General features: G+C 44.7%; 1 protein-coding gene across 2 annotated transcripts in view; it reads left to right on the top strand.

The window, feature by feature from the left end:
* ARFGAP3 (ADP ribosylation factor GTPase activating protein 3) overlaps positions 1-22,308 on the top strand; it is a 71,114-nt gene that overhangs the window by 7,712 nt on the left and 41,094 nt on the right. Inside the window, exons 2-8 of one of the 2 annotated variants that reach the window (XM_040436032.1) lie at positions 10,048-10,166; positions 10,940-11,012; positions 12,515-12,646; positions 17,382-17,459; positions 19,333-19,420; positions 20,721-20,786; positions 21,935-21,982. In XM_040436032.1, the coding sequence (XP_040291966.1) occupies positions 10,048-10,166; positions 10,940-11,012; positions 12,515-12,646; positions 17,382-17,459; positions 19,333-19,420; positions 20,721-20,786; positions 21,935-21,982 (604 nt within the window). The remainder of the gene's footprint in view (positions 1-10,047; positions 10,167-10,939; positions 11,013-12,514; positions 12,647-17,381; positions 17,460-19,332; positions 19,421-20,720; positions 20,787-21,934; positions 21,983-22,308) is intronic. The other variant, XM_040436041.1, reaches the window with a different exon arrangement.

Here is a 22,308-nt window from a genome sequence, read left to right as displayed (position 1 = left end):
AAATTACACCCCTAACCCCATTTTTAGACAAATTCACACATATGTTTCACGATTGTGAATTGTTCTTTGTCAGGAAACACATGTGTGTTCTCTTTATACATCTTATTCAAATAATTATCTTCACAACTTTTAAGTGTATTAAGCCGTCTTGTGGCCATATTATTAATTTGACACATTCAGGGACGCAATCGCCCAAGTTGCTGCATAGGGAGATATATGTGTTATTCACAGCATCTAGATACGGTCCATCAAGCAATTTTTCATCAGTGTATCCATTAGTGGCCTACATTTTCCAATCTATGTCTTGTGGTATCTACTATTGTTGGAAGAATCGGGTAACGTACACCCATAATCCAGGGAGGATCACAGTGCTGATAAACAGCCAGACATGTGATCCTCCGTGAATACATGTGTCGTTCCTGTCTGTATCTGTAGCTTCCTGTAGTTGAAGGGTCGTCCACCCATGTATTCACGGAGGATCACATGTCTGGCTCTTTATCAGCACTGTGAAAATATGAAAGTCCAACATTGAGAAATGCAAAAAATATGAAAAAAACGCATCCTGGAAGAAAAAAACGCACAATAACGCACTAAAATCGCATGTACAAAAATATATGGAAAATTTTGTAAAACTTCATTGATTATAAAGAATACAAGCTAACGTATGTTGTGATAGCAATAGAGAACTTTATAAGATCAACAGAAAAACCGCATATGCGAAAAATCCACATTTAAGGAATCCATATCCTTTTTTACATATGACCATGGAAGGGTATAAAAACCCATAATCCACTTGCAAGGGGTGTTGCCACTGAAGAAGGGGAAAGCTATCCCCGAAACGCGTCTGGTAAATGTCTCACTCCACAAGAACCTGAGCCGCGATTTAACAGTGCACTGTTACCTACAATTACCTCGAGGACATCAAAAGAAAGACGCATCGCAAAATTTGCTTCAACCCGCTGCAATATCAGTACTGTGAGTATAACCCACGTGACAAACTGATTCACCTTTTAAGACGCCGACGAAACAGAAGCCGGGACGCCGGACACAATAATCAACATAAGAAACTAAAGACCAGCGGGGAACAAAGGGAGGTAACCCCACGTGGGTTACTAGTATCGACTTTTATGCACACCTTGTGAATATCTTCAGTATTGATCTTTCATGCGAATTGTGTGAATATTTTCACTTTCAAAATATCAGATCTGTGTGTTGGAAAAGTGGGCTGAATGCACCGGTTTGCTGCCAAGCTATACCTTCGTCCACTAAAAAAGTCCTAATTACCATCCTGCTATATCTGTGGACTTTGTGCATTGCTACTGTGGCTCAAATTATCGCTTCATGCGCCATCAGCCATATGAAGAACATTTTTGCCATCTACTAAAGTAGGATCCACAACTTCTTTTTGTGACATAAACAAAAAAATTTTTTGGGCATAACAACAAAGTAGGACTTACACCAAAGAAAGACCATAGGGTAGCTGCATAATTTGTGGACATCAATTAGCGGTGGATTCTATGTTGATGGTATCAGGTGACCAATGACATTGCGAGACATCAATCGAATTCATAGTGCATATTGGGAATACTGCATTTTATATTGTTTATATTTTTTATGTGTATTTTATTTCATTTTAATTAGCATATATAGTTGTAATAAATTGTGAAGTGTATCCCGTGTCGCTCCGTATGTGCCAGTGTGCCAATCTAAAATTGATTTAGTCAGGTCCATAAATATTGGGACATCGACACAATTCTTACATTTTTGGCTCTATACATCACCACAGTGGATTTGATTTGAAATGAAACTAACAAGATGTGCTTTAACTGCAGACTGTCAGCTTTAGTTTGAGGGTATTTACATCCAAATCCGGTGAACGGTGTAGGAATTACAACAGTTTGCATATGTGCCTCCCACTTGTTAAGGGACCAAAAGTAATGGGACAATTGGCTTCTCAGCTGTTCCATGGCCAGATGTGTGTTATTCCCTCATTATCCCAATTACAATGAGCAGATAAAAGGTCCAGAGTTCATTTCAAGTGTGCTATTTGCATTTGGAATCTGTTGCTGTCAACTCTCAAGATGAGATCCAAAGAGCTGTCACTATCAGTGAAGCAAGCCATCATTAGGCTGAAAAAACAAAACAAACCCATCAGAGAGATAGCAAAAACATTAGGCGTGGCCAAAACAACTGTTTGGAACATTCTTAAAAAGAAGGAACGCACCGGTGAGCTCAGCAACACCAAAAGACCCGGAAGACAACGGAAAACAACTGTGGTGAATGACCGAAGAATTCTTTCCGTGGTAAAGAAAACACCCTTCACAACAGTTGGCCAGATCAAGAACACTCTCCAGGAGGTAGGTGTATGTGTGTCAAAGTCAACAATCAAGAGAAGACTTCACCAGAGTGAATACAGAGGGTTCACCACAAGATGTAAACCATTGGTGAGCCTCAAAAACAGGAAGGCCAGATTAGAGTTTGCCAAACGACATGTAAAAAAGCCTTCACAGTTCTGGAACAACATCCTATGGACAGATGAGACCAAGATCAACTTGTACCAGAGTGATGGGAAGAGAAGAGTATGGAGAAGGAAAGGAACTGCTCATGATCCTAAGCATACCACCTCATCAGTGAAGCATGGTGGTGGTAGTGTCATGGCGTGGGCATGTATGGCTGCCAATGGAACTGGTTCTCTTGTAGTTATTGATGATGTGACTGCTGACAAATGTAGCAGGATGAATTCTGAAGTGTTTCGGGCAATATTATCTGCTCATATTCAGCCAAATGCTTCAGAACTCATTGGACGGCGCTTCACAGTGCAGATGGACAATGACCCAAAGCATACTGCAAAAGCAACCAAAGAGTTTAAGGGAAAGAAGTGGAATGTTATGCAATGGCCAAGTCAATAACCTGACCTGAATCCGATTGAGCATGCATTTAACTTGCTGAAGACAAGACTGAAGGGAAAATGCCCCAAGAACAAGCAGGAACTGAAGACAGTTGCAGTAGAGGCCTGGCAGAGCATCACCAGGGATGAAACCCAGCGTCTGGTGATGTCTATGCGTTCCAGACTTCAGGCTGTAATTGACTGCAAAGGATTTGCAACCAAGTATTAAAAAGTGAAAGTTTGGTTTATGATTATTATTCTGTCCCATTACTTTTGGCCCCTTAACAAGTGGGAGGCACATATGCAAACTGTTGTAATTCCTACACCGTTCACCTGATTTGGATGTAAATACCCTCAAATTAAAGCTGACAGTCTGCAGGTAAAGCACATCTTGTTTGTTTCATTTCAAATCCATTGTGGTGGTGTATAGAGCCAAACATGTTAGAATTGTGTTTGATGTCCCAATATTTATGGACCTGACTGTATATGTAACACTAAATATACTTTTTTTCACCAAAAAAGAAAAGAAAACTGACTACAAAAGCGACCAGTAAAAAAATGGTACTTATTGGTGCTTAGGGCTGCAGAAAGTTTGAAGCGTCTGTGCAGACACTGCAGTATAAAAATTTACTGCAGATACGAAAAAAAGAACACTAGCTAAAAATTAGGGACAAGGATTAGGGCTTGGGAAGGGGGGGGTGGATTAGGGATCTGGAACTTCTGCTGCAAAAAAAAAAAAAATCACTGCAGCAGATGTTCTTCTTTTCACAGGTAGTAGAAAGCTGTGGTGGTGAACCGCAGTCGCAGTGCTAGCAGGGGACGCCAAACACTGGAGTCCCCTGCCTGTCCTCGCAGGAGACAGGTGCTGACTAGCCCCATACTGCTTCCGGCGCTGCAATGTGCCGGTCTTCATTGACCGGTCAGTCGCGGTGCTTGGAGCTGTAGGGGGGCGGAAATACACAATGCTGCTCTTACCCGTCATAGATGCTTGCCGGTAAGAGCAACCATCACGCTCCGGTTTCTCCACGATCCTGCCCCAGAACCCGGCGTACCTTGAGTAGTACATGTCCTTAAGTCATGTCCAGCTGTGCCGTACATGTACGGCGCAAGTCCTCTACGGGTTAAAGGGTTTGTCTCACTTCAGCAAATGGCATTCATCATGAGATACCACCCTGCAATCCATCAGTGGTGGTCGTGCTTGCACACTATAGGAAAAAGCGTCAGCCTCTCTGGTGGCCGGGAGCGCATATAGGCTTGTGTTTTTTCCTATAGTGTGTAAGCATGACCACCACTGATGGATTGCAGGGTGGTCTGTAACCATAGAAACGAGAAGTGTATGTGATGGAAAAATGAATCCAGCCAGCAAAGGAAGCAATATGGATAATAACAATACATTAGTAAGTGGCTCGTATTAACTTTCTCTACATGATAAATGCCACTTGCTAAGTGACTGAGAGCTATGTACATATGTATACACACTTAGGCCTCATGCACACTAACGTATTTTTGGTTAGCATTTTTTACGGATCAAATGCAGACCCATTCAGTTCTATGGGGCCTCAGAAAAATGTGGACAGCATGCAAATGTTATGTGTCCTGTCCGCATCCATTTATCATATAGAGAAAGTTGCTACGAGCCACTTGCTAATATATTATTATCCATATTGCTTCCTTTGCTACCTTGGTTAATTTTTCCATCACATAATACACTGCTCGTTTCCATGGTTACAAGCACCCTGCGATCCATCATCGGTGGCCATGCTTGCACACTATAGGATAAAATGCCAGCCTCTCTGGTGGCCGGGACCGTGGGAGCGCACATAAGCGGGTGCTTTTTTCTTCTGTAGTGTACAAGCACGGCCATGCTACTGGGCTTCAGGGTGGTCGTAACCATGGAAACTTTCTCTGCATAATAAATGCTATTGGCTGAAGTGGCAAAACCCCTTTTAGTCACATGACTGAGTATAAAAAGAGCATGTTATAGAGGCAGAGGTTCATCAATCTGCAAAAAAACTGCATCGAAAAATTTCCCCGAACATAAAATTGTGAAGACTTTGAATATCCCACCCTGTACAATATATAATATCATCAAAAGATTCAGAGAATCTGGAGAAATCCATGTGCACGAGGGACAAGGCCGACAGTAAATATCGGATGCTCGTCGTGATCTATGGGCCCTCAGTAGGCAAGATTCTGTACAGTAAATGACTGCATAGGCTCAGGAACCCTTCCAGAAATCGCCGTCTGTGAACACCGTTCAGCGTGCAGTCCACAAAGGCAAGTTCAAGCTGTATCATGCAGTGAAGAAGCCATATCGCAACACAATCCATAAATGCTGCCATCTTCTCTGGATCAAAGCTCATTTAAAATGGATTGAGGCAAAATGGAAAACTGTTCTGTGGTCAGATAAATCAAAATGTAACATTGTTTTATATAACCTCCGGACGCCGTGGCCTGCAGACTCAAGGGGAGAGGGACCATCCAGCTTGTTATAAGCACGTTGATGGTATGGAGAATCATTAGCGCCTATGAGAGCTTACACCTCTGGAAAGGCACTATCCATGATGAACATGAGATAGAGATTTTAGACAAACATATGACCAGGGCTGTGGAGTCGGTAGATAAATACTCAGACTCCAACTCCGACTCCTATGTATTTAATATGCAAATGTATTTTATACATTCCTTGAAGGAAAGAAAGGCAACATACGGCTGTTCCACCAAGTTCTTCTGAGCTCTTATAGCAGAGAGAGGTAGTTGGGCAGAAGCCGCTGCCTTCTCCTTTGTGTGCTGATCTTCTGCTGAAGATCGGGCAGAGGGAGGATCCAGGAAGGGGCATTTATTGTAAAACATGATTTCCCTCGTAGAATCCCATAGTCATGTTTAAAGTTTAAGCTAACAATCGGAGTTTACAAGTTTTTATAGCCTTAGCTGAATGACAGCAGTTTTTCAAATGGTTTACAGCTTCAGTCTTGAACTATTGACTATCCATTCCCGTCACTTATACAAGTGTCTAGTCCTGCAAAAAAACATATTTACTTAATCAGTTATCAGTGAGGGGCTAGGTTGAGGCTACTTTCACACTTGCGGCAGTGTGATCCGGCGGGCAGTTCCATCGTCGGAACTGCCCGCCGGATCCGCCGATCTGCAGCTGACTGAAAGCATTTGTGCGACGGATCCGGATGCGGATCCGTCTCACAAATGCATTGCAAGGACGGATCCGTCTCTCCGCTTGTCATGCGGACAGACGGATCCGTCTTGTACATTTTTTCACATTTTTACCGGTCTGCGTATGCGCAGGCCGGAAGGACGGATCCGGCATTCAGGCAAGTCTTCAGTTTTTTTCGCCGGAGAGAAAACCGTAGCATTCTGCGGTTTTCTCTTTTGTCTGATCAGTCAAAACGACTGAACTGAAGACATCCTGATGCAAACTGAACGGATTACTCTCCATTTAGAATGCATGGGGATAAAACTGATCAGTTCTTGTCCGGTATAGAGCCCCTGTGACGGAACTCTATGCCGGAAAAGAAAAACGCAAGTGTGAAAGTACCCTGACCATGGGCGTTGCGTTCCCTGTAACAGCGGAACACAACACAATGGAAAGTATAAGTATTGCCGCTCCTTAACTGTGCATTGCGTGCCATATAGTGAAGCATATGAAAAGCGTGCTTCTTCACGGTCACTTAACGTGTTCATTTTGCGGTAACGTGACGCACTGCTTGCATTGGCCTTTATTCTTACAGTAGAGAAGAAATTAAAGGGAATTTGTCACCTACTTTTAGCATTTTAAGCTTTAAACTTTGCCATGTTCAATAAAGTACCTTATTTCCTGCAGTGGTCTTCTTACTTTATTTCGTTGTCATTTTGATAAAAAAAGCTCTTTTTCTGATATGCTAATGAAGCTCCAAGGTGCCCAGAGGGGCGTTTTTTTTCCCCCTCTTTGGAGCCCAATGACGCCCCCCTGCAGGTTCCGCCCCCTCGCCACGTCATCTTCTACCTTCAAGAAATGCCCCGTTCTTCCTGTCGGTCGCCAGAAATCTCGCGCAGGCGGTACTGCGACTGTGCGAGATTTCTGGCGACCGACAGGAAGAACGGGGCATTTCTTGAAGGTAGAAGATGACGTGGCGAGGGGGCGGAACCGTTTGCCGGGGCTGTGGGAGGTTATTTCAGGATCAGGAGGCGTTCTTGGGCTTCAAATTAAGGCGGACTGGGCACTGCAGGGGGGCGTCATTGGGCTCCAGAGAGGGGAAAAAAAACGCCCCTCTGGGCACCTTGGAGCTTCATTAGCATATCAGAAAAAGAGCTTTTTTTTTATCAAAATGACAACGAAATAAAGTAAGACCACTGCAGGATATAAGGTGCTTTATTGAACATGGCAAAGTTGAAAGCTTAAAATGCTAAAAGCAGGTGACAAATTCCCTTTAATTATAACTTTTTGTGAATTGGGACATTTAAACTTGCTTTTTTTTATTCCAATTTAAATTTAGTAGGAGTCGGAGTCGGTTCATTTTGGCCGACTCCAGGTACCCAAAATTGCCTCCGACTCCTCGACTCCGACTCCACAGCCCTGCATATGACAAGGGTCCCTTTCAGGGAAGGCCTTGTATAGTTCAGAAAGACAATGACTAATTGACATGTCACAAGAGGATTTCTATTTGCATTTATTTAATACGTCCCGTTTTTGTAAACCGTCAAAGTAAGGCCTCATGCACACGGCCATATGTATTTTGCTGTTGGCAAATTGCGGATCCGCGAAATACGGATAACGTCCATGTCACATCTACATTTTTTTGCAGACCCGTGGGTCCGTAGTCAGCATGTCACAAATATAGGACACATTCTGTCTAAATAGAATATGTCCAAAAAAAAACTAAAAACAGTAGGACAGCATACAGACCGCATCCGTATTTTGCGGACCAGTCAAGTGCATAAGGCCTGCTGCTGTCAGGAAGTGGAAACATTATTGCTTACTTACAGAATCTGAGGCCTGTACAGATCTAATACTGCTCACAGCAGAGATTTTGTTACAATGTATCAGCGTAGGTAAGGGCTTCGGAGCTGATGTCCAGGACAGATCTGTATTGCAACATTGTCAGCCTCCACGTCCCCATTTACTGTCAGCAAGCAGAGCTTCTGGAAACAATAAAAAAGCATTGCAGAATGTTCTGTTTTTCGGGGATTGATTTGTTGAGACTTGGCAGAATGTCACAGAGGTTGAGAAATGATGATATTAGCGCAGACGGGTCAAAGGTTTGCAGGGCCCTGGATTACGGGACGATATCCGGAGACTTTTGCCCCTCAGAGGTGACTGTTATGTGGCCACGTTTTCACCAAAATAAAATGTGTGTATTACACACGACCTTGTACTGCGCTACTGCTGCTAAGTGTGAACGTAGCCTTTGCCAGCCAAGTCATCCCCAGTCTGGCTGCTTCCCTCTGGAAACAGCGCCTCTCTTGTCCATGGGCAGTGTGTGGTATAGCAGCTGCATTAACTTCAATAGGGCTGAGCCGTGCCCAGGCCATTGATAATAGTCATAATGTCACTGGCCCTGTGAGAAGGCTGCGGCAGTACTGCGACCGGCGATGCCTTCTCAAACCGGCATTCAGTGGGGGTCCCGCATGTTGGACCCCTGCGGATCAGATGCCGATGATCTATCCAAAGGATACATTATCAGTAATCAAAAGGTGTAAAACCCCTTTAATTACCTATTCTTAGGTTAGGCTATCAATCTCAAATTGGATGGGGCCTGACTCTGACCCCTATGATCAGTAGTTTGAAGAGGCCCCAAAGTTGTTTGCCAGGCGCAGTGACTGGATAGTTTGGCGCCTGTGTGTTGTGCTGCCCACTGTCCCATTCAAGTGTAGTACCAGGCACAGCCACTATAGTATGGATGGCACACTGCGTGGCAAACAACATCAGCACTGCAGTGCTCACCCTGATTGGTGGGCTACCATGATTCGGACCCCCACTGATCAAATACCGATGGCCTGTCCATCCTTAGGATATGTCATCAGTGATAAAATCCCACACAACCAGGCTTCCTGAAAAGGCTCTTTCCTTATCAGTAAACTCAGTTTATGCTTCTCCAGAACTGCCCAATAATCCAGAAGATCCCGTAAATGCCGGATTAGAGGATTTTCGCAGTATAAGGAAATTGTTGCTGACGTCTAAGTCTGAGCTGTCAGCGACTCCCTCATCTATCACATAGTCATCTCTCAGGCTCTATGACTCGCCCAGTACAGAACATTATTTCCAGCATGTGTCACTGGTGGGGACGGCAGCCACCCAGCCTGTTATTAGAGGCTTTTATGTAGGACACATGAGAAGACCTGCAGCAGCCACCATGCTGGACATAAGCTCCTATAATGCAGCGGGCAGGTATTTTCTCCTTAGAGGAGATGACTCTACAGTGTCTGAGGTAAAGATAACGGTTCCCGGAACTGAAATCATGAGAACTGTCCCTGTGCAGACACTGAACAAGTAGGGAATGCTGGGAGATTTCACCTCTGAGGATCAGTAGAGGGTTATATGCCAATAAAAAAAATACCAGACCGCATAAAATCTAAATATAATTTATTAACACAATTCATAAATGACAATCCATACATGAAACCAAGTGCAGGAAAAAGACGACATCCACATCAGGAGACACAACAGGTGACTCAGTAGAGCAGGGATGCTCAACCTGCGGCCCTCCAGCTGTTGTAAAACTACAACTACCATCATTCACTGCTGTATGCTGAAAGCTGTAGGCTGTCCGGGCATGCTGGGAGTTGTAGTTTTGCAACAGCTGGAGGGCCGCAGGTTGGGCATCCCTGCTAGAGGGTTAGTAATGTATGTACACAGTGACACCACCAGCAGAATAGTGAGTGCAGCTCTGGAGTATAATACAGGATGTAACTCAGAATCAGTACAGGATAAGTAATGTATGTACACAGTGACACCACCAGCAGAATAGTGAGTGCAGCTCTGAAGTATAATACAAGATCTAACTCAGGATCAGTACAGGATAAGTAATGTATGTACACAGTGACTCCACCAGCAGAATAGTGAGTGCAGCTCTGGAGTATAATACAGGATGTAACTCAGGATCAGTACAGGATAAGTAATGTATAATGTGATCTTCCATGACTCTCTCTCTCTCTCTTGTATATCTCAGGCTTGTTTTGACTGCAGGGCCAAGAACCCGAGCTGGGCCAGCATCACATATGGCGTCTTCTTGTGCATCGACTGCTCAGGGACACACAGGTCTCTTGGTGTTCACCTCAGTTTTATCAGGTAGGCACTGACAGAATGCATCTCATTTTAAGGGTCCATTCACACGTCCGTTTTTTCTTTCCTGATCTGTTCCGTTTTTTCAGGAACAGATCTGGACCCATTCATTTTCAATGGGTCCTGGAAAAAAACGGACAGCTCAATGTCTGATTTTTTTCAGGACCCATTGAAAATGAATGGGTCCAGATCTGGTCCAGATCTGTTCCTGAAAAAACGGAACAGATCAGGAAAGAAAAAACGGACGTGTGAATGGACCCTAATATGGTATTTCACTTTAAAACAAAGTGTACATCTAGGGTACTGCCACACGGCATGGCTGTGCCGAGGCTGCCTACTTGGCCATATGAACCGTAGTAGGATAAAGTTGGCTAATTAGAACTACATAGTTTATTTAGTCTTTGTTAATGGCTGCGCAATACCTGCAAAATCACACGGCCATTAACCATGAAGATCAATTCAAACCATGATCAACCCTGACACCAGTCTATTTACCAGGTAAGATTTCACATGCCTGGTCTGACATGACTGATAAGCTGCACCCCCGATGGCCATACCTGCTCATATGTGAATATGCTAGAATTAAAAGCAGTCTATTTATTAATAAAGAGAAATAACCCAAACATCCTGGTAAATGTTCACGTGATGAAGTGGTATCAGATATTCTGGGTTATTGGAAGGTCCAAAGACATTTATAAAGCTCATTTGTATGAACATGAAATGTTCTAGTTCTCTTATGTTCTGGATGACGGATTTTCTTTTTTTTTCTTTTTTTGAAGATCGACTGAACTGGATTCCAACTGGTCGTGGTTCCAGCTGCGGTGTATGCAGGTTGGAGGAAATGCAAATGCAGTGAGTCTCACGTTGTAATGCTACAGAAACTGGAGCCCCACCTTCCTAATGGACCATCTGATATCTCTGAGGGAGCTGTGCTAGGACCCCCTCTATGATATGTGTGCCTTAAATAGGGCAGAAAGAAAATGGTCTTCCTGTGAGCTTGTTCAACTCCATTTACATGGAGTAATCATCATTACTGGGACTGAATGATCATTAAAGGGGTTTTCACACTTCAGCAAGTGGCATTTATCATGTGGAGAAGGTTAAAGGGGTTGTCCGGGTTCAGAGCTGAACCTGGACATACCCAAAATTTCACCTAGGCAGCCCCCCTGATGTTGGCATCGGAGCATCTCATGCTTCGATGCTCTCCTTTGTCCTGCGCTAGATCGCGCAGGGCACGGGCTCTTTTGCTTCCGCCCGGCAGTGTGTTCGGTGACGTCTCCGGCTCTGATGGGCGGGCTTTATCGCTGCCCTAGCCGTTTTATTGGCTAGGGCAGGGCTAAAGCCCACCCATCAGTGCTAGTGATGTCACCGGGCTTCCTGGCAGCCCCATGGAGAGCCCAGTACGTCACCGGAAGTTCTGAAAATGCCTTTGCCCTGCGCAATTTAGTGCAGGGCAAAGGAGAGCATCGGAGCATGAACTGCTCTGATGCTCAAGTCAGGGGGGCTGCATGGGTGAAAATGGAGGTATGTCCGGGTTCAGCTCTGAACCCAGACGACCCCTTTAATACAAGGAATTTCCTAATGTATTGTGATTGTCCATATTGCCTCCTTTGCTGGCTGGATTCATTTTTCCATCACATTATACACTTCTCGTTTCCACGGTTACGACCACCCTGCAAATCCAGTAGTGGTGGACGTGCTTACACACTATAGTGTGCTTTTTGCTATAGTGTGGAAGCACAACCACCACTGATGGATTGCAGGGTGGTCGTTACCATGGAAACAAGCAGTGTATAATGTGATGGAAAAACGATGTAATTAGACAACAAATGAATGTTTGCTCATTAGCTGGTTGATTGGTGGGCATGTGTTACACGGGGCAGTGATTGGGAACGAACGTTCATATGACCATTGATTTGCCCGTTCATCAGGCCATGTTAAAAGTCCTTTAAGGCGTTGTCCGAGATAATCAAAAATGGGACACTGGCAGGAATTGTGTTAGAATAACAAAATATCCTGTGCTCCCTGATTCACTGCCGCGTTCCTGTTCTTTGTATACTTGACTGTCACAGTGAGGTATCCATATACCCCATGTTACCGCTGCAGCCAATCGTTGATCTCAGTAGTCTCATGCCATATAACACTTAACAATTTCCTCCATCGATCCCAGCATTAGAACATCTTCTGTAGGTGAGGCCAAATACCTCTATACCCACGCTCACATGTTATGGAGGTTTCAGCATTGTATACATTATGGTCAGGTTGTGGCATGTGACTGGCATTTTGAGGGCACCGCACTGCGTGGTCGTATGCCCCACTCGCCAGTAACGTGATTGTCTATTTCCTTTCTGCAGACGATATTCTTTCGACAACATGGCTGTACCACAAATGATACAAACGCCAAATACAACAGCCGTGCCTCAAATCTGTATAGAGAGAAGATTAAGACCCTGGCAACACAGGCGACAAGGAAGCATGGCACTGATGTAAGTATACAATATAAGACCCCGGTTATTATCCTGGTCTGCTACCAGAGGGCAGTGCAAACACTCACTCCAAGAAGAGCGGAAAGAATTACGTTTCCACTTTTGGCAAAATTGTTTCTTGATTTTTATAAAAAAAAATTCCATCTGACTCTCTGTAAGGTGGACGCAATCGGGGGAGGGGGCTGTAGCCAAGAGTTCTAAAGAATATTACCTTGCCGTAGGTTTTACATAAATACAGTATAAGGATCAAAGGCTATGGAAACCCTTTAGAACCATTTTATTATTGATTTAGATTTATTTTGGGCAAGAAACCTTTCTGTAGTAGGTTTTTATAAAATGTAGCAGTGTCGCTTCTGCAGCTCCACAAGTACATAGCAGTTACTGGTGCTGTTCTGTGGTAAATCTGCCCATCTTGACGGCTCAGTCCCTGTGCGATATCTGCTGAATGATCTTCTAAGGCTACTTTCACACTAGCGTTTTTCTTTTCAGTCACTGAGTTCCGTCACAGGGGCTCAATACCGAAAAAGAACTGATCAGTTTTATCCTAATGCATTCTGAATGGAGAGTAATCCGTTCAGGATGCATCAGGATGTCTTCAGTTCAGTCTTTTTGACTGTTCAGGACGGAGATAATAACATAGCATGCTGCGGTTTTATCTCCGGCCCAAAAAACTGAACGCTTGCCGGAATGTCGAATCCGGCATTTTTTTCCATAGGAATGTATTAATACGGAAAAAAAACACCGGAAAGATGGATCCGGTATTGCAATGCATTTTTCTGACTGATCAGGCATTTTTCTGACTGATCAGGATCCTGATCAGTCTTAGGCCTCTTTCACACTTGCGTTGTCCGGATCCGGTGTGTACTCCACTTGCCGGAATTACACTCCGGATCCGGAAAAACGCAAGTGTACTGAAAGCATTTGAAGACGGAATAGTCTTCAAAATGCTTTCAGTGTTACTATGGCACCCAGGACGCTATTAAAGTCCTGGTTGCCATAGTAGGAGCGGGGGAGCGGTATACTTACAGTCCGTGCGGCTCCAGAATGACGTCAGAGCGCCCCATGCGCATGGATGACGTGTCCAATGCGATCACATGATCCATGCGCTTGGGGCGCCCTGACGTCACTCTGGAGCGCCCAGGGAGCCGCACGGACGGTAAGTATACTGCTCCCCCGCTCCCCGCTACACTTTACCATGGCTGCCAGGACTTTAGCGTCCCGGCAGCCATGGTAACCATTCAGAAAAAGCTAAATGTCTGCTCCGGCAATGCGCCGAAACGACGTTTAGCTTAAGGCCGGATCCGGATCAATGCCTTTCAATGGGCATTAATTCCGGATCCAGCCTTGCGGCAAGTCTTCAGGATTTTTGGCCGGAGCAAAAAGCGCAGCATGCTGCGGTATTTTCTCTGGCCAAAAAACGTTCCGTTCCGGAACTGAAGACATCCTGATGCATCCTGAACGGATTTCTCTCCATTCAGAATGCATTAGGATAATCCTGATCAGGATTCTTCCGGCATAGAGCCCCGACGACGGAACTCCATGCCGGAAGATAAGAGCGCAGGTGTGAAAGAGCCCTTACAAATGCCATCATTAGGGATACGTTTTGCCGGATCCGGCAGGCAGTTCCGGCGACAGAACTGCTTGCCGGATCACTCTGCCGCAAGTGTGAAAGTAGCCATAAGCGGAGTTGAATCAGGCCTTCAGGCCTGAGCGTTTTTTGTTTCTTTTTGCGTTTTTTTTTATTTTTTTTATTTATTTATTATTTTTTTTTTATTAACTCATTCTAAGAGCTACAGTGTTTGTTTTTTCAATTTTTTTACGACCATATATATATTTTATTTTCTAATGAAAGAATGTTTTTTGATTTCATTTTCTGGCAGTGTATCTTTTAATCTATTAAATTTCATTGCACTTAAATAAATAGCACTTGAGGGGGTGTCCTACCACTGAGACTTCTGTGATCCCCAGCATGAATGAAGCAGCAGTGTGCATGTTGGTCCACCACTTCAGAGGGGTTAATAGAGCACCGTCTACTTCAGCCCCATAGAAGTCAATGGAGCAGTGGACCTAAGTGCACACTACTGTTCAGAGAGGGGATTCAGGGACCCCTTGTTTTCTGGATTGTGGGATCAGACCACCCCTCTTCTATGGATTTAGGTGATCAATCATTTGTCTGGGATAACCCCTTTAACTTATTTGTTCCCTTTGGCGACTATAAGCTGCGATCCATACTTACATAGTGCTTAGTAATCCAAATCAGTATTGCTCGTCAGTGTAAAGCTATGTCCACATGAGACGAATACAATGCAGATTTGGGTGCGGTAAATCCACAGCCCGATACCAGCAAAGTGGATGGGAAATCTGCTTTGTGAATTGATGGGCAGTGAAAATTAAAAAAAACGCAGTATGTCAGTTTATGCTGCGTATTTCCACCGGTTTCCCTCGCAAACATTGATCTCGTCTACCTCTGACCTGTCCCTCAGTCTTGTGACTGTATCAGGGATCCAATAGTGGTTTCTTTATTGTTTTGGGGCTAATTTATCATATATTTTCGCCAGTTTTCTGTGTTTGTGACTTTTTCAACACCACTTCAGTGCTCCAGACAAAAAAAAATGACCAGGAGCCATTGGCTCCTAAACTAAAAAATTTAGGAGCCAAATTACATTTTTTAGTCGCCAAATTTAAAATGCATATCATTTAAAAAAAAAAAGGACTTTGAGAAGACGAGACGCAGGTGCACTACATATGGGAGAAAACAGCACCACATGCCTCTCACATCCAGGGACATTTTCTGGGGAACAAGGTGACTAAAAATGGCGAATTGAGTGGTTTAGAGTTTTTTTTTCTGTTACGGCCTTCACCGAGCGGAAATATTTTTTAATATTTTAATAGCTCACACTTTTTGGGAAGTGGCGATATGTAATATGTTCTTTATTGTTTGTAAATTTTATATGTAAAACTGGGAAGGGGGCCATTTAAACTTTTAGTATTTTTTTTTTTTTTTTTTTTAAACTTTTTATTTAACAACCATTTCTTCCCTTAGGGACTAGAACCTGGATCTTTTCATCCCTTGTGCTATTCACCCTGATAGAGCTCTATCAGGGTGAATAGGATCTCACACTCTCCCTGCTGCCCTGGGCTCTGTACACACAGCAGCAGGGAGCTGAACATGGCAGCCAGGGCTTCAGTAGCATCCTGGCTGCCATGGTAACTATCTGAGCCCCAGCAGTGTAATCTGCCACTGCCACCACTGGAGGGGATGGGGACACTGTGGCCACCATATAACAATGGGAGGGAGACGGGGACGACTTGTGGCCAGTGATAATGGGGGGGGGGGGGGGGGGAGAGAGGCTTTGGGAGAGTGCACTGCACCACCAATGAATGTTTAAAGAGGACCTTTCGTGGGTCCAAAGAATATGAACTTATCAGCAGGCTGCATAGAGCGGCGCCCAGGGATCTAAGTGCACTTACTATTATTCCTGGGCGCCGCTCCGTTCGTCCGCTGTGGCCCCCGGTATTTTCAGCATTCAGAGGAAGGAGGAGGAGACGCCAGTGTGTCTCCGTCTCCATAACAGCAGCGCTGTCCAATCACAGCACAGAACTCAGAGCCAGGGAGAAAAAAAAACCTCCCTGGCTCTGAGTTCTGTGCTGTGATTGGACAGCGCTGCTGTCAGGGAGAAGGACAGACACTGGCGTCGTCTCCTCCTTCCTCTGAATGCTGAAAATACCGGGGGCCACAGTGGACGAACGGAGCGGCGCCCAGGAATAATAGTAAGTGCACTTAGATCCCTGGGCGCCGCTCTATGCAGCCTGCTGATAAGTTCAGATTCTTTGGACCCATGAAAGGTCCTCTTTGACTCCTTCATACAATTGTCTGCAGCGGTATTGCAGACCGGGCACCCGGCCTCAATAACAGGGCATGCGATCTGTGGCACCTGAGGGGTTAATGGCCGCGGATCGCATGCCCTGTTATTGAGGCCGGGTGCCGGGTCTGTGATACCGCTGCCGACACTTATGTTTTACATTCATTGGTGGCGCAGTGGCGACAGCTCCTCCCCTCCTCCTCCCTGCTATATCCCCATTGGTGGTAGTGGCGGCCGCGTCACAGTGGAGAGGGAGGGACTCCTTCCTTCTCCACTGTGCGGTGTGCTAGTGAAGAGAACGTAGGCTGCACAGCATCGCGGCGGTACAGTCGCAAATGGCGACAAGACTAAAGTCTTGTCGCCATCTGCAAATTTTAAGGCGCATTGGCGACCGTTTTGGTCGCCATCTGGAGCCCTGCACTTGTGTAAAAAAAAATTGCGCAAGTGGTGTTTCTCTGCCGCCACTGAAAAGTGGTGTGTCGAGGGCCGGACCAGCGACCCTGCAACATTTATCATCTTTTACGCCAGTTTTTTGGCATAGTACACGACCAAAATCCACGTAGATTTCAGTTCAGGCGCACAATTTGCGGAAAACTGTGCCTGATTTACGATAAGGCATACGACTTGTCATAAATTAGGCACAGCCACTGATAATGCAGGGTTATCATACATTGCACCGACATATGCCGCCGGTCTATGATAAATCAGGCCCTTTGTGCTTTTGAATTGTTTTGAACCTTTGTGTTGTCCCCTTTTTGTATTTGATAAAGATTGACTATTTTTGTATCCTGGAGGTGCACCACCTAATTTTGTCTGGTTGGATTCGCCTATTAAATTCTTACTTATGACATTTTGTCTTTTATTAATGTCAGCTCTGGATCGACACCTGCGGAGCTCCACCACTTTCACCCAAGGAGAAGGAAGAAGACTTCTTTGCGTCTCATGTCGAGGTACTGCTCGGCAAGAAAAGTACAGATACTCAGGACTGACTTTGCGGCAAATCCTTAACAAATCAGGCGGCAAAATCTTCATGAGTTATGTGCAGATGTTTCATGGACTTTGCTTTGGATTTGCAGTAGATTTCAGCCTATGCATTGCAAAGGGTAAAATCTGTGGTTCTCTCCATTGACTTCTATGAGAATTTCAAGAACAGCCAAGTGCAGTTCTTTGGCTGTCATCGAAACTCCCATAGAAGTGAATGGAGGGAGCTGTGTCCACCTCTCCATGCACTGCAACTGGCAAATGCGGCCCCATTCTCAAGATAGATGCGGGTCCCAAGGGTGGAATCCACATCCACCAGAAACTTATGGCATATCCTGTGGACAACTATTCAAAAAATCCTAAAGTTAAAATTACAGTCTCAACTCACAGGACCGGACTTTATAAATGAGAGGGACCAGGAGAGTGCACTATCTCCCACCCTCACACTGGTAGGTAACAGTGTCACCGTCTGCAGGACTGATAATGGCTCGATACTGCTGTCCGTGGCAGTGTAAAGCAGAGGGGACTAAAGTGACGTCAACCCTCTATAACGGGAGAAAGGAGACTCCCATACACACAGCTAATCAGCTAAGAGTAAACTATTAGCCAAAGCTCCACAGTTCCGGCTACACTGTAAACAATATCAAAACTACTTGATGGATTGATAACTGTGCTAGTGTGCTAGTCCATTCGGACAGTCACAGTTCAAACACTATGAGGAAAGAGACCGCACATTAAAACAGAAAGAAACTGCAGTTTCTTTCTGTTTTAATGTGCGGTCTCTTTCCTCCTAGTGTTTGAACTGTGACTGTCCGAATGGACTAGCACACTAGCACAGTTATCAATCCATCAAGTAGTTTTGATATTGTTTACAGTGTAGCCGGAACTGTGGAGCTTTGGCTAATAGTTTACTCTTAGCTGATTAGCTGTGTGTATGGGAGTCTCCTTTCTCCCGTTATAGAGGGTTGACGTCACTTTAGTCCCCTCTGCTTTACACTGCCACGGACAGCAGTATCGAGCCATTATCAGTCCTGCAGACGGTGACACTGTTACCTACCAGTGTGAGGGTGGGAGATAGTGCACTCTCCTGGTCCCTCTCATTTATAAAGTCCGGTCCTGTGAGTTGAGACTGTAATTTTAACTTTAGGATTTTTTGAATAGTAGAAAACTAATAAAGTTACCCCCTCCTTTTTCATTTACCTATTGTGATGTAGGTTTTAGTACACTAAAAATAAAAGTGAAGTTTTAAGTAATACCTGGGTCAAGATAGGTTTCATTGCCTTTGGTGGCATTAGTTAATTTAGTTATTAAATACCTTACCCAGGTTCTGTCCTAAATTTATTTCTTATATCCTGTGGACATGTACAGATGAGGATTACCAGTTAAAATCTGTTTTGCTACTTTATTACACTATGGGACACATTTATTAAGACCGGCATTTTCGACGGCGGTCTTAATAACCCCTTATTTGGCGGTGGATTCGCTGCAGTTACTTAGTCGTAGGCCTCTCCATAACTTCAGTTCTAAATGTAGGACGCCTTCCTAGCTGTTTTACGTGTAGACCTTTTTCTACGCCTAAAACAGGCAGGGAGAAGTCGCAGATAAATTAGGCGACTTCTGTTTGATAAATGACCCCCTATGTCCATACACAAGTACTTACGGTAGCCTCTGAAGATAATGGGAGAGTGCCAACATATGCCTGGCCTTTCCTGATAGTCCAGCGTGCAAATATTTGTGTCGTGCTGGATTATCAGGATTTCTGGACCACAAAATGTCACATTAAAAGACTTCTCACTGTTCTTACAGCAGAAAACTAGTAATTCTTCTCCATTCTCTTAAAAGGTCAGTAATACAGACTGGGATGATCTTCAGAATCAAGATGAATCCATAACTCTGGGCACACCACAGCCTATCCCTGACAGCAAAGAAGGTAAAAGGCAATCATTGCACCTAGTTGTCTCATCATGTAAATGCCAATGACCTGTTCTGCAATGTATTGTGATCTAAATCAGTCCCTATACCTGCAGGAAGTACTCTTCCGCAGGATAAAGGTCGTTTAAAGGGGTTGGAAATTTGTCATATCCACAGGATGTGTCTTAAGGGGTTTTCCGCTTATGGCGATTTCTTAGCAATTGCTGCAGCCTGAAACGGAAGATTCATACTTTTCTGCTTCGGTCCTCTGCTCTGCCTCTGCTGTCTCCATCTTCTGGCCCCTGCACTGTTTTCTTCTGGCAGAGCATGGTCCCATGCACTGCTCCAGCCAATGGCTGGCTTCAGCTGTAATGTTCTGCAAGTGACCAAAACAGTGCAGGGACCAGAGGATGGAGGTAGCACGAAGGACCGCAGCAGCGTGGAGCAGTTTATTATGAATCTTCTGTTTCAGGGGGCATGCACTTGCTAAAAAATGTTTATCAGAAAACCTCTTTAAGGCTAAATGCACACGATCAGGATTGCGTGCGGATTTTCCGTGCGGATTTGCGTGCTGAAAATATGCACTGTAGGTCATGTACATTTTATTCTATGAGAATTTGAAATTCTCAGTGCACACGATGCAGATTTTTTCCACGCGGATTTTGTTCATTCACAATCCGCATGCGGAAAATCTGCACCGAAAACGCACCAAATCCGCATGCAAATCTGCACCAATTGATGCGGATTGACCGCACAGATTTGCCTGCGAACACCTGCGGATTTCAGTGCGGTTGCTCCGCACATGAATCCTGAACGTGTGCATGTACCCTAAATGTCCAGTAGACCTGGGTCCCACTCCTGTCTCAAGAACAGGGCCCCGTTGTGCACCGCCAGAAATGGAGTGGTGGCCGCAGATACGCAGCTCTTTCCATTTACGGCTATAGGAGTTCTGAACCATAGCCATGTAAATGATTTACTGGGTGAGGGCTCATGCACATGATCATGGCCTATTTTGTGGAACGTAATGACCTGGCTTCTAAAGAATAGTCCTATCCTTGTTGGTAAAACGGACAAGTATAGGACATGTTCTGTTTTTTTGGGGTTTTTTTTGCAGATGCTGTGGAACAGACTTACGGATGCAGACAGCACACGGAGTGCTGTTCGCATCTTTTGCTGCCCTGTTGAAGGGAATGGGTACGCATCCGAACCGCAAAAAATGCAGATCGGATGCAGACAAAAATCACTGGTCGTGTGCATGAGCCCTTAGTTTGTGATCTGACATACATTTGTGTTGATAGACCCGTTTATTGTGTGTTCAGTTTCAGGTGAATCAGAAGCTGGGCCAAGTGTCGACATTCTCAGCATGTCCCCCAAGGCTGCACTAGGTAACCCTGTTGTCATCCTCACTGTCAGTGTCGTGTTCAAAGGGGAAATCCAGTCAGTACGATCTTCTGCCAGGTCACAGATAAAGGAGAGACTATGACATTGGTGACGTCCATGATCTCGGACCACCACTGGGCTCTGTAAAGGGATCAGTCGCTTTGGGTACTGCTAAGAGATTGCTCTAACTGTCATTACCATGAACGGTAAAGGAGTGAGATTAATTTTTACCGTGGGCGTCGTACCCATTAGAAATTATAAAGTTGCACTGTGTGAAGCATGCCGCAGCAGATTATTCCAAAACATCAAGTAAAAGAAAGGGGTTTTCTGGTCCGTTTATACTGATGACTTATTCTCAGGATGGGCATCAATATATGATTGATTTATCATCTAACCACAGGATAGGTAATAATATTAGATTGCGCTGGGAATGAGGGATCCCCTTGTGCATGTCAGTCCACCGCTCCATTGACTTCTGGAGGGTTGACGCAGACAGCACTCTGAGCCCATAGACATAAATAGAGCGTTTATCGGGGACTACATAGGGGCTTTCATTCAGGAAATCGGTGGCCGTTTCCCCTCCTCTATCTATGACCTATCAGGGCATCATTTCCATTGGATTTTCCTTTAAATCCCAGAAAAACAACTCTTAAAGGGAACCTGTCACCTGGATTTTGGATATAGAGCTGAGGACATGGGTTGCTAGATGGCCGCTAGCATATCCGCAATACCCAGTCCCCATAGCTCTGTGTGCTTTTATTGTGTAAAGAAAACGATTTGTTACATATGCAAATTACCCTGAGATGAGTCCTGTCTCAGACTCATCTGACATACAGGACTCATCTCAGGTAAATTTGCATATGTATCAAATCTTTTTTTTTTTTTTTTTACACAATAAAAGCACACAGAGCTATGGGGACTGGATATTGCAGATGTGCTAGCGGCGATCTAGCAACCCATGTCCTCAGCTCTATACCCAAAATCCTGGTGACAGGTTCCCTTTAAAGGGGACAATATGGTGGCTGTAGAGGTGGTCCCTGTCTATGAGCCTATGTCGCCCCCTTGTGGAGTTGGCTGGACTTTGTGGTTGTGGCTAGTGTAGTGCCCATATAAACATGTCTTGTCTGTCTTTTTTTTATCTTCCATGTTGCAGCTGATTCAGGGACTTTAGTGTCTGCAGGAAGCGCTGCACCTGCCACAGGTGACTCTCCTCTTGGTACCAGCAGCTTCAGCCTCTTTCTGGTGATCTGTGCTCCCCTCCCCCGCACCTCCATGTAATCCTCCACAGCCAAATCAGCACATAAATATCCCACCTAATGAGCCTCTTATAGGGACACAAACTGTATCAAACTGGTGTAAAGGAAAACCGGCTTAGTTGTCCATGGCAACCAATGAGATTTCACCTTTCGTTATACAAAGGAGCTCTGAAAAATGAAAGGTGGAATCTGATTGGTTGCTATGGGCAACTAAGCCAGTTCTACTTTACACCAGTTTTGAGAAGTCTACCCCATAGAATTTTACTCTTGG

The sequence above is a fragment of the Bufo bufo genome, chromosome 1 (assembly GCF_905171765.1).
Source record: "Bufo bufo chromosome 1, aBufBuf1.1, whole genome shotgun sequence".
In the NCBI taxonomy this organism is placed as follows: Eukaryota; Metazoa; Chordata; class Amphibia; order Anura; family Bufonidae; genus Bufo; species Bufo bufo.
Note: the sequence above shows the minus strand (reverse complement) of the source record. Positions and strands in the feature narration are given on the sequence as shown.